General features: G+C 42.7%; 1 protein-coding gene across 1 annotated transcript; it reads right to left on the bottom strand.

Moving 5' to 3' along the window:
• Nucleotides 1–3,465: 3,465 nt before the first annotated feature.
• C6H2orf80 (chromosome 6 C2orf80 homolog) lies at nt 3,466–12,763 on the bottom strand. The gene is made up of 10 exons (XM_054830447.1): nt 12,653–12,763; nt 11,940–12,016; nt 11,034–11,115; nt 10,446–10,528; nt 10,211–10,298; nt 9,707–9,784; nt 5,944–6,031; nt 5,248–5,357; nt 4,961–5,027; nt 3,466–4,563 (listed from the first exon to the last, which is right to left on the bottom strand). Exons 2-10 carry the CDS (start codon nt 11,978–11,980, stop codon nt 4,445–4,447), a joined length of 756 nt encoding a protein of 251 aa, XP_054686422.1. The 5' UTR covers nt 11,981–12,016; nt 12,653–12,763; the 3' UTR covers nt 3,466–4,444.
• Between the last annotated feature and the right edge of the window lie 124 nt (nt 12,764–12,887).

The raw sequence follows: 12,887 nt of genomic DNA, 5'->3' as shown, positions 1-12,887 counted from the left end.
TTTCATAAATCATTCAGCTGCCTTTCTCCACCCAGATGGAATTGCATTGTTTCACATAGGACTGCAGGTCAAGATGGTCACTGTTACTTCGATAGTAGTGGCCCCAGAAGCTCTTCATAAAAAATGATATGCAATATAAACATTTGCAAAGACTCATGGTCCATTCCAGTGTGTGTGTCAGAGCGGGATCCTGGCATACTGGGGCTTCTGCTTACCTTTCCCATTTTTGGCATTTTTCTGAGGTGAAAGCTGAGACCTGTGAGCAAACACTGTGGTTGCTTTTATATACCATAGTTGTAATGCTGCATCTGCAAAAAGTAACACAAGAGAGCTCATTCTAAGCTGTGGGGAGCTGTCATGTTTTGTCTTTATTGTAATTATGGCATATATTGCATTTACCATGTGAGACTTATTTTTCTGGGTTTTGGGCTGCATTTGCTGATGCTATGTGTGAGTGAATTATTGTGTAACTGTGGAATGGACTACACTTTCAGATAGTATCCACTGTTTCATGTGGTGCACCTGCCCCAATGGGGGATGTGTGTACAAGAAAGGTTCTGTAAAAAACCTTCTTTGCCTGAAAGCTATCAAGCTCAGCAGACTTGAGCAGTTTCTGGTGTAGGTCTCTTCCTCTCCTTCCCTACTCTGTGTTGATTACCTCTTGCCTACGTTTGTCCCATGGTAATCTTTTCTTTTATGAGAGCAGATGAACTTTCCTTCAATTTCAATACTTTGTTGCCTGCTTTATCCTGGAAACAGGAGAAGTCTCCATCTCATGTGGTGGTGGTAGCTTTTGCCTACTAATCCCTTCTATTGTGTACAGATTTTAACACAGATGTGTTAGGAGGAAATAGTGATTAAAAGTTTCAGTCCCTTTCTTTTGTGTGGTTAACTGCTGCATCCCTGAAGACTAAAAAGATTAAAATCAAATGGTTCTTATTAGATGTTTATCAGTGTGTCTGAATTACTGGCTAACATTGCAAATCGGTTTGGGTCACCTGGTTCAATTTTTTCCTTTTGGAAGTCTGCTTTAAAAATTCAAAGGGAGCAAGCTGCATTAAACTCAAGTTGCTCTCTATTTGGAACCAAGAAGGATTGCTGTTTAATGCTACAGCAGAGTGCTTTAACACTAGAACACAGCTAGTAGGTTACAAAAAACTGTATTCCTCTGTTTCAGAACTCTTCCACTGTAATTTTTTTTCTTGTTTGGTGCAGGGCTGGAACAAAACTTGACTTGTTCTATTCTGATTGTGATTTTCTTGCACTTAAGTCTTAGACTTTTAAAAACAAACTGCTTCATGGAATATGCAAAGCTGGTTATACAAATATCTTATATCACCAGTAGGTGAGGCTTCAGATCAAAAGAAACTACTGCACTCCAAAACCAGATTTATAATCTTATGTATTTGGGGAAACTCATTCAAGCATGTAAAGACCTTGTCAACATGATTCATCAGTTAACTTGGCATGCAGATGAACACCTTTGTAGATTTAATTTATTTAAAAGATCTCTATTTGCAACTGCAGTCTCCACCTCCAGTGGAACAAATGAGTGTTTGTGGCTGTAAGGAGGGAGAGCAAGGCAAAGTTTGGAGACTTAGTGGAGAGCAGCTTTGCTTACAAGGTTTCAAGCCAAAGAAAAGGGCTTTCAGTGCTGTAGCAAGAAAAGAAAAAGACAAGAGTGTCTTCTGGGGAAATGGATAGGGGAAATATGAAACCTTCACATCCTTCTATCACGAACCACTTCACTGATGTTGTTTTTAATTGTATCCTTATTAAGTGACAGGGGCTAATGTGCACTGACCAATTCCAAACAGGTTAGATGATATCCTCCTGTCCTCTATTGTATATTCTGCCTTATTTTTCTGAGCTTTCTGGGTTACCTCAGACCACCTGCCTCCATCCTGTTGGATTTCCTTGTGATGTTTGCCTGACTGTTGCACTTGAGTTGATGTATTGTTGCTATTACTGTAAGTACACCGTTCAGGGCTTGATTTTTGTCTGCTGGCTGGGTTGTTGACCTGGACTCAGTGGAACTGGCAACAGGCAGTGTGAGTGTGTAAGAAATACTTAATACAGAAAGGGAGTGCAAAGTTGTCACAGTGCTTTAATGTCACACATCTACAAGCACCTTTCTGTTCCCTGATTTTGGCTGTCTGAAAATGTGGATATGTGAACAGCAAACCACCTGATCTGCTGGGCTTGATTTTTTTGTGTGCAGACAATCAAATGCCACCCAGCCAACAGGGGAGGGAGTAGCAAAGGGGGAGGTACTTGCACTCTGAAAATGAAACACTTTTTATGCTTATCAGCATAGCAAGATTTCTGTTGCTTACTGCTCTTAACTCTACCAGCCTTATCTATAAAAACCGGGAAGTATTAGCCAATGAACAGTGAAGACCATGGCAGTACTCTAATAGCAAAGACAGCACAGGAATAACATGGCTAATCACTTATTTGTTGAAGTCTTATTGGTTTATTGCAGGTCAGTGAACACAAATCGGTCATGAGATGTTAATCTCTCTCTCTAGCTGCTTAATCTTAACTGCCTCCTTGCCATTGTTCTCCTACTCACGTGCTCAGCAGCAATATCCCCTTCTCCCCTCTTGTAATGACCCCATTTCAAAGTATAATATCTCTCTGCTTTGGTTTTCAAGAGGTCAGACTGATGCTGTTTGAGTTGGAATGAAATTTGCTCATGTCCTGGCTGCCTACTGCTCTACTGAATTTGTTTAGGAGAAGCCTCTGTTTAGAAGCTGATGGATGCTTTGAGCTCCAGGAATGAGCTTGTGCTGAATGTGACAGGGCAGGCCTGTCCCAGCAGTGAACACAGGCCATGGAGGAGAGGTAGGAACTGCTAAATGGGATTGGATGGTGTGTTCCAGCAATCCTGCTCCCTGCAGAGTGAACTAACCAGGCCAAAACAGCTGATGCTGCAGAAATTTATGGCTAAAGAGTTTCTGTGTAAGGGAGGGTGATGTTGCTGTTGATCTTAGGTCCCCTCTAGCCTTCTCATCGGACTCCTTAGGCCTTGAGTTTTGGCTCACATGGCTTGAAAGGCAAGTGGGGGGCATGCATGGTATAGCTGAGAAGCCCCATCAATATCAACAAAAAGACTCACTAGTCAATCTGTAATTTCTGAATGTACCAAACTGTGGTTAGGTCTTTCCCCATGAACAGCTCAGAACTGGAAGGACATGTGTTTACTGCAACTGTTTTTTAGACTGATTTTAACAGGAAACTTGTGATAAGTTAGGTTAAAAAAAACCTGTGAACCTGGTGAGTTGAAAGCAAGCTTTAAGTCCATGAGGACTTCTAAAAGGCCCTTTGAATCCCTGATTAAGTTTAACCATTCCCAGGCTTTCTTGTGTAGTGCTGCCTTATGGCATCTCCATAAATAGGCCTAGGGGCTGAGAATCAGTGGGCAGAAGAAAAATGGTTTTGCTTCACAAACATTTATTGGTTTTTTCCTATAGCAGACATTTTGCATTAGAGTACAGGACCATCTCCAAGGCATGGATTAATAGAGCTGCTACAACATATGACCATACTTTGGATGGATGTCTATCCCATGGCTAGAAGTAGCTGGGAATCTTCATTTCTATCATTTTCATATGTAAAGAGCTCTGGGTAATGAAGTCTCTATAACCTGCAGTTAAACACACCTCTCAGCAGTGAACACTTCTACTACCCCACTGAGCCCTGAAACTTCAATGGAATTAAGTAGAAAAAGGTCCTATAGAAACACCCCATGCTGTGCCCAGGCTTCCAGCCAGAGGAAGAACCACGTGCACCCAACTCTTATCCCAAGGTAGATTTAGTACAAAGTTGAGGGTTGACAGCACATCTAGGAAATGGGCAGTGTTCTTCGGCAGCACTGCCTGGATGTAAGAGGCAAACCACTAGAGACCAACAAATAGGGAATGGAAGACAGGCTTCAGTGCTACACTGGCACTGCAGGGACAGGCTTTTTCTTTAGCAGAGTCCTTTAAGGAAATAAGAAAGCAGGATTGTTAAAGGGAAGAGCTGAAGAAAATGAGATCATCCTGAGAGGCACAACCCTCATGTCACATGCAGGGAAGCTCATTCCTGCCCCACTCTGGATCATGTGTGGGAGTTGTACAGCACTGTGGACAAGATGAAGTGCGTATTCCCTGCATTTGAAGTGTTGCATCCTCTCTCTGGCTCTGTAAAAATAGCATGGTGGGTTGAGAAGCAGTAGGGATGCCCTGGGAAACTGTAAGCTCCCAACACACTGGCAGGCAAGCAGGAGAGAGGTGGCTAAGGGTAGAGGAGGGAATGTCAGTCTTTGATACAAGATATGAGGGGTGGGAAGGAAGGAATGACTGCTAAGATTTAAAAACAAACAAAAAAACCCCCAAAACACAAGTTGTAAATGTATTACCAAAGCTAAGGTAGATGATGTCAGTTAGCTCACATATGGCTAAGTGAGGCACATGAAGTCTGGGTCTCTGTTATGTCTTTGCTTCCTTTGCATTCCTTGCCTTTGAATCTGTTCCAGGCTTCTCCAGAGATATTCCTTGTTTTGCTTCTGTAGCTCCCTGCAGGATGCAAATGTTAATAAGCACAAGCACAGCATGGAGGGCTGAATCCATCAGGAGGGATGGGGACTGCATGGCAGATCAGCTTCCCTCCTGCTGTGTGACATGTGATGCACATTGAACTCAGGGCTGTGGGGGAGCCCCTTTCCTCTACTTGGTCAAATCTGGCCCTGCTGCTGGAATGTTTTCTTGGCTCTCCAGCTCAGTGGAGCTACAGCAAACAATAGGGTTTAGCAAATCATGAACAAATAGAATGGCAGAGCCTAATTCATGTACATGTGAGTCTAAACTGACATTACTGGGTTCTTCATGGAGTCAGGTCTTCAACTTAGTCTTCAACTGTTTTTTTTAACCTAAAAGTGATAGTAGTGAATGTATTTTGCAAGGATATTAGCCAGAAGAGTGCCTTCCATGTGTATGTTGAATATTACTGGAGTTGACTTCCCAGCTCATGAGTGACACCTCCTGCCAAGGTATGATACAGTTGTTGTGAAAGTCCAATTTAGGATTGACATTATATTATAAATTAGTGCTACTGTGAAACATCTCATGCTAGAGTACCGAGAAAGGCAAACAAGAAAGGCTTTGTGGGCTCTGGGTGATCTGAGGTGCTGTTCTAGCTGTGACATTCAGTGTTAGTGTTGCAAAAACAGTTTTACTGGGTTGTGACATTCTTCAGACCTACTTTGTAAACCTGTTGTTTTCCTCTGATCAGTTGCTTGCTGTCTTTTTTAGTGCTCCTTGCTGAACAAGAGTCGGTCTTTTGATATGCTGTTGCTGTCTGGTACTTGGTGCCTTGGGAGGGAGAAAGAGCCTTGTATCACCTTGGGCTTACAGAGTGCCACCAGGCTGGTTTACAGACCTACTGCATGGGATCAGTTGCAATACAAGGCTGGAGGTAAGAGGTCCCAGCTTCAAATTCTCTAATGCTCTTGAAGTTGCTCTCATTTTTGTGGCACTTGGAGAAGCAGGAGGGAAGGGAGGGAGGTGGCTCTTTCACTGCCCAGTAGCATAACTAACCTTTGGAAAAGTCCTAGTATTAGTCCAAATTTAAGAACAAACAAGTGACTGTCAGACATGAAGGCTGATTCTACTAGAAATGTGTAACCTTATTGTTTACCTCAACTTGAGGAAAATACTCCTTTTGCAATTGTCATGAACTTCAGGAGCCTGAGTGACACACTATTTCTAGGCTACAATGAGAAAACACCTGTTCCCCACCCTGCAAGAGAATAGGCAGACACCAAGGTTTACTCTATTCTTTCCATGTGCAACTGTTGGAGCTCAGCAGGCTGCAACTTGGTGGCTCTGCTGTGCCAGGTACAGCTGCCCCTTGTCCCCCTGCCTTGGCCTTGTGGGAGTTGGGGTGAAACGTGCTTACTATGCTTCCAGGCATACTCTGCAGCTTCAGGGGCAGTCAGCATGGCAAATGGATGCAGGGAGAGCTTGAAAGGTTGAATCCAGTGGTCCTGGAAGGACAAAAATTCATAGATTAGTATGTCTGCAGAAACTATGTGCTAAGACAAATGGGCATACTCTTTTGTGGTCAGCAGAAAGATAACTGCTTCAGAGGTCCTGATGGATAAATGAGCATAGCTTTGCTGGCAGTTTTTGCCCTGGCTGTTTGGCCTACCCAGCTTCTTGCAGTGCCCATCCCTGCTGCCCAGACATTTCAGTTGTTCACACAGTAGCTGAACTGCTGCATTTTATAGGCCTGTGTGTACTGGTGCAGCCTGAGGATTGTGATCTACAACATCCTGGCAGGCAGCTTGTGGCTGCTCAGCTGTTCATGCAGCAGCTCCTGTAATGTCTGGACAATGGGGTAGGACGCTCTGAGAAGCAGCAGGCAGTCGGGATAGCAACCATTATGTCCATCTCAGGCTAGGATGTCCCTTCTCATGAATTAGAACTCTTCTGGATCCTAAATCCCACTAGGATGTGAGCGCTCCCTAAGTGTCTATAGATCTTGGTAAAGCTAGTGCTTGATTTTCAAGGAGATCTAAGTCAAGGCTTCAAAAGTGATGCAGGATAAAAGGAATCTCCACCATTTTACTGTGCTGGGAAATGGGTTGCGGTGGGAGGGCAGATCCACAGAAACTGAATTTTGAGGTGGGCTGGATTCCAGGTCTTTGAGTCTAGGACTCCTTAAGGAGGCGTAAGCTGTGCTCCAAGAGTTACTGTTAACAAAACCAGTAGATTTAACCTCTTAAACTAATTAGGGCTTTACAAAAGAAAGTACCCTTAGTTTCCAAATTCAGCAAAGCATTTCTGTTCCTTTCTCATACAGTGGGAATGATCTTAAGCCCATGATTAAAATTAAGCAATGTTGTTGGCTGAAATAGAAACTGGAGATACCGATAACACTGCTTATCTTCCTCTTCAGAAAATCTTACAGCTTTGCTACCTCATGACCAGGAAGTATCCCTGAGTCCACTAGGGACAGGATCTAGGCAAGTGCACCATAAAACAAGATGAACAGAAAGACTGTTTCTGTTCTTTCTTTGTCTTTGCTTGCATAACACTGGAATATAAACCAAAGCTTAAAAAACCCACTATACCCCTGTCCCCCCAGAAAACCTCACAAAAAAACACACCATGGGAAACAGCATGCATAACTGGAAAACTTCCATGAAAACATCACTCCTCTGCAGTGTATGGTGTGCACTCAAAATGGAGATTTCTCTAGGAATTTCCAACACAGGGTATTTTTGGAAAAGGATTCCTGCCCATAAGGAGCATGACAGTAAAAACATACAGTGTAATGTTCACAGCAAAAGGAGAGCGAGCTGATCCACCCATTTATCCCAGGTACAGAGGGACAACTAACCTGTTGTGAAATGCCCCTACAGGCATCTAGTGGCATTTCTAGTTCTTGACATGGGAAAAATCAACTAAGAGGTTACAGTCAAAGCTGTTCTGATGCATGTAACTGAGCTGGAGTGTAGCTCTAGACCTTTCTGGACACCCGTTGGCAGGCTGTGATTAATGTTATGGCTAAGCATGACTGAGGTAAAGTGTGCCAGAAACACTGTGAATTACATGTGAATCATCATTATAGTTTGATTACAATTCCACAGCAACTTTTAATGGTTGCTTGTGAAACATCAATAAAGTCTATGTTACCGAAAATAAAATCTACATATCCCAGCACAAATGTTCTTTTGTTAAATAGCTGGGCCATACAGAATGCTTTCCTGTGACTTGAGTCATGAATTAATACCTCCCCTATTTTCTTCATAAAGGGCAATTACACTTTTGTGGCTGAAGATATACTGCTAGAGACACTTGCTCTGAACACAGGCAAGCAGCCTATATCTCCTCAGACCTGCATAGCTTCCTTTCCCACTCCACATTAGTGGTAATTACAGCACACTGGTGGGAATGCCCCTCTGTAAAGCACTATGCCCAAGGCCCAGGAACTGGGTTACATCTTAGTGTGGCTGTGAGTAGTTGGACTGATCTTTTCTTGTCTCTCCCTGGTGCACTGTAAGGTAGAGGAGGAGGTGAATAGTTCAGCTTTTTGCTATCTTCAAAGAGAAGGCTGGAGCTAGTTTGCTATTACTAATGGGACAAAAGCAAAAGGGGCAAATGACTTGAGTTTAAAATGTAACATTTTTTAAAAGGCACAGATATTATAGGATCCAAATGCATGATGCCTTTATGCAGCAGGAGATTCCTTCCACTTTATTGCTCGTAGCACACTAGTCTAGGCAGTAGAAGGGGGCCAATAGCTTACCATTGTTATGGCCAAAGCTAGAAGTCACTGGTACCTCTGTTGGTGGACTCTCTCAGATCTAAAGGGCAGATGATGTCAAAAGGTTTGGGGTAGATTCTATAAGGTATGTGATGCTGAAAGCCTTTTAAGTATGTTTGGGAATGGGATACAACTTTTAAGACTGGGGGTAAGTGTAGGTATTAGTGTCAGGGCAGGATAGGATTGAAGAGTTTTAAATGGTAGAATCTCTGTAGGGCCAAGATGAGATCTGATCAGTAAAGCTGGAATGACTCCTTTTTGTCTACTAAAGGCTTGTTTTTTGTATCCATCTGGTTGCTCAGTTACATTTGTCTGTTGTATCCAGTTTTGCATGGACCAAATAGACATTTTCTTTTTTTGGTAGCCTGGGGATAATTTTCAGCAGAGGCCCAACAGAGGGACAGCACAACAGAGCCAAACAAGATGCTTCTGCCCTTTGAAGAACAAAATCATATCCCTGAAAGTCAGCTACTGAAGACAAAGAGCTTTTATGTGTCTGCTTTCTCTGCACTAGCATTTTGTTTGCTTGGGTTGGCAAAGTCCCACACCAGTGTGCAGGCCAGAAAGGAACTATTAAGTCTGTGGTCAACCAGGCATTTAAGCCAAAGAGGCATGCCAATAAAAAGCCTTCATAAACCTCTAAACCCAGGAGCACATCATTCAAATATTCTAGCATGCAATGGGTGACTTTTTAGACTAAAAAGATGGAGCAGGGATTTTATAAGTAGCCCTTACGCTGCTAGATGTTTTTGACTCCAGTGGGTGGTGTAATGAGGGAAGCATCAAGAGGTCAAACTCTAGAGGTTAAATATAGTAAGCACTTTTCTTGTGGTCTTGAATACTACCTGAGTGCTTATATTCTGCTGTAACAAGGAGATACAGGAGAGTTTATCATAGGATGTTGCCAGCTATCATCCACATATCCCCAACTGCTAACTGCTGGTCTAACAGTAGTGATTGCTTTCCATACAATGAAGTCTCTTTAGTATGGGAGAGCTGGAATAAACAGTAGCTATAATACTAGATCCCTCCCACAATATGATCTGCAAGCAATTAAGAAATATGCTGTACTCTGCAGCTTTGACAGACAAATACCCTCAAGACTAGCAGCAGGGATGAAGTACCCCATGGATAACTGCAACTGCACATGGAGGCTTTACACCTCATTATGATGCTGAAAGGCCACCCACAAGGCTCTAAGCCATTCATGGCAGATGTGAGAAGGGAATAGTTCAACAGTGTTTAGTCTGTGTGAGAAGAGCCATATCTGTGGATTGCATTCCCAGAATGCCACCCTAATGCACTACATGCTGGACCAGGGCACTACAGGTAAGAGAGATCTTCACTCAGACCTCCATCAGAGATGCTGAATAACCAACAAATCACTCACATTTGCAGAGCTCTGCCAGTGTGTTGCTGGGGGCCTCATGCTGTAAATCTCAAAGATCTCTTCAATAGGAATGCTGTTCTGTGAAGACAGGTAAAGAGAGGTTCAGCTCTCAGAAGTGGTATTCTTTAAAGTGAATGTATGAAATCCAGCTCATATCCCCTTCCTTTGATCTCTGAAACTGTTTTCATGTGAACTTCTAGTATTGTTTCATGCTGCTAGTACAAATCTATTGAGATCTGGTCCTGAAACTTGCTCACCATTTTACATTGGGTGATACAAAATAATTAACTTATATACATAGATAGGGCCACCTACTGAAACTGCCTATTTTGTTTTCTAAGGCTGAGCAAAACTTAATGGCTACCTGATAAAAATGAGACAGATTTGTAATATTTGCACTGTCTGTATACTGTGCTTTCAATGAACAAAAACATCCAGGGTACAGGGAGTGTTTCTAGACAGGTACCATATAGAAAAAGATATTGCTCTTTCTTGCCCTCTTACCATTAATATTCCGGCATATGAAGATAATATCATAGCTTCTCTCTCAATTCGATTGGGATACATGTATCTGTTGCGAGCTGCAAAATTCCTGTATGGTGTTTTGAACAAGAAGATTATTAGCCTGGTGTTATAAATGCAAAACATAGTCCTAGGCTCAACTCACTGCTGCTTTTGCTCCATTTTCACACTGGTGTAACCCACTGCAACAGCAGGGCTTTAGCTTTACAATACTTACATTTTCTCTCTTGTCAGTGTAGTCTGAGCACCCAAGTCACTTAGCCACAGCAAAGCAACACTGAAGGCTAAGTTGTAGTGGACCTGGAAAGACAGAAAAAACTTGTGTTTTATTTTACTGTAATTGATTGACTCGGGAATGACAAAGACCAGAGAAATGCAGGGAAATGTGAGCTGGAGCCCAGTATTGTCTCAACTACACTGGGTACCCTACCAGTTGTAAGACATTTGCTGAAGTTTGAGGGGTTTTAAATACACCCAGGAAGACTTCCTCAGCTTAGATGAAAGATGTTTTGTTATACACAGTTTTAGTGTGTGAATAATTTGCTTTGGTTAGTTGACTTGAACTTTATCAAATGTCCTCTGTGGATGACCTTTGTCTTGCTGAAAAATCAGCAAAATCTTAAATTATCTTGGATATATTACACCTGGATGTTAGTCACAGTCAATCTCTTTAGACACTCATTTCAGTAACGGGCTTTTATTGATCATTGTAGAAACAGGTTATTTAGCTGTACCAAACAGCCATCCTTCAGAGTTCTCAGTAGCCCTGCAGTTAAAGAGGATAGGAAGTAAGAAGTTTGATTACCGTGTCATCTAGAAAGGTGGGCTGCCTTTGTCCTCTTGGATCAAATTCATTTTCTCGTAGCCTGATGCCAACATAATCTCCCCTTAAAGCAAGAAAGTAACTCCAAATTACAACTGGTTCTAAGCAATCCAGTGCATAAGAAATGTAATAGATGACTCCCTAGCCCCAGTCTTGCACTAGCTTTATTTGCCATGATTCAGGGCTAGGAATCTGATGCAGGGTTTCTCACAGACACCTCAGTAGGAAAGCTGTTAGTTTTCTGCATCACTGCTAATCTCAGCTTCCTTCAAACCAGACTGCTGTCTTCCCCAAAGGCTCCAAAATACAGGAAGAAATACAAATATGAATAAAGTATTTAAAGTCTAGGGACTCGCAGAAGGATTTCACTCTACAGCCAAGAGACTGAACAAAATGCTTCACTGGTGCTTGTTATTGTTCAGGGGAGGCCTGGTTCTGCAATTCTTTGTCAGACTAAGTACTACTGATCCATACAAGCAGTCCTAGGGAAGATGGGCACAGGACTTCTATGGAATAGAGCAGACACTGCTTACAACCCCTAGAAGCTGTCAGCTGGGCACTCCTGCATGAGATGCTGCTGCATGAACTAGGAGACCCCTTACTGACAGAGCTGTACTGGCTACATTGCAAGGGAGGAACTCTGTACCTCCCTGGTCACTCCCACTGACATAGAGCAAGTTCTGGGCTGTGACATCTTTACTGTCACATATGCAGTCAGGCCTCAGACTGCATGTAAGAATGAAGAGCATCTCAAAGTCTGTTCATACTTTCCAGCAAGAACAGACTAAAGTTTTACAGTTGTCATCCAGCTAGGTCGTACAACCCTTTGCAATGAAAACAAGTCCATCTCAAATGCAGTGAAGGCAGTTGTGGGTAGTTACTACTTACAGGAGTTTTTCAATCTCTTTCTTCAGGTGTTTTCTTTCCATACTGTAGCTGTCACTGTAACATAAGATCAATGGGATCTAGGAGAGAGAAGAGTGCATCTACCAAGTACCTCTGTCACTGAGCAAATCTGAATCACAGATAAAGAGTATGGGACACTTTGAGATGCCCTACAAAAATCTGACCAAAACCATTTCACAGGTGGGATTGCAATAGAAGCTGAGAAAAATCTAGTCAAGAAAGAGAAGACAACACACACAGTACTGAAAGTGAAGGGTAAGGAGTTTGGTAATGGGAAATGGGCAGAATGAGCCCATTTAGGATGAGCATCACTCTTGAGTGTCAGCTTGCAGGTTGCTTGCGTCCCCATGACAGTGATGTATATTCTCTCATATAATGCAATCTACTGATCTGCTGCCACTTCTGAGTGTCTTAGCACATGGCTTGCTCTCCCCACTGTATATATATTAATCAGATCTCTGTGGTACAAAGAGGGGATGAACTGGGAAGAGATGAGGTAACAGCTGGCCTGACAGGACACAGCAAAGACAGCAGCCAGCACCTGGCCCACCAATTAATTGTAAAATCAAAGCGCATGCTTCACTCCTCTGCACCATAATACACAAAGTAATGTCATTACCTAGTAAGCTCTCTGTGTTACTGGATATTGTCCCCCTATCCTCTCTCATACATGTACACAAGAAATCATGCACTACCTGTGTCAACTCTTAGAATAGGCCTCAGGATCTGGGTTTGGAGCCTCTTTGACTTCAGGTATCTATGAGGAGGAATTCCCTCTTGATGTTGCTGTTCTTCTCTTGCCTCTGTCACTCAGTTTGTGCGCCAGGGAAATTAGGCTATGGCTTCACGCAGGACTACAGCTTTCTTCTGTTGCTTAGAAACAATGCTGCTCAGCTGACAGAAATTAAAAGAAAAACAAACAACACAGAA

Source organism: Grus americana, chromosome 6 (assembly GCF_028858705.1).
Source record: "Grus americana isolate bGruAme1 chromosome 6, bGruAme1.mat, whole genome shotgun sequence".
Classification (NCBI taxonomy): Eukaryota; Metazoa; Chordata; class Aves; order Gruiformes; family Gruidae; genus Grus; species Grus americana.
Note: the sequence above shows the minus strand (reverse complement) of the source record. Positions and strands in the feature narration are given on the sequence as shown.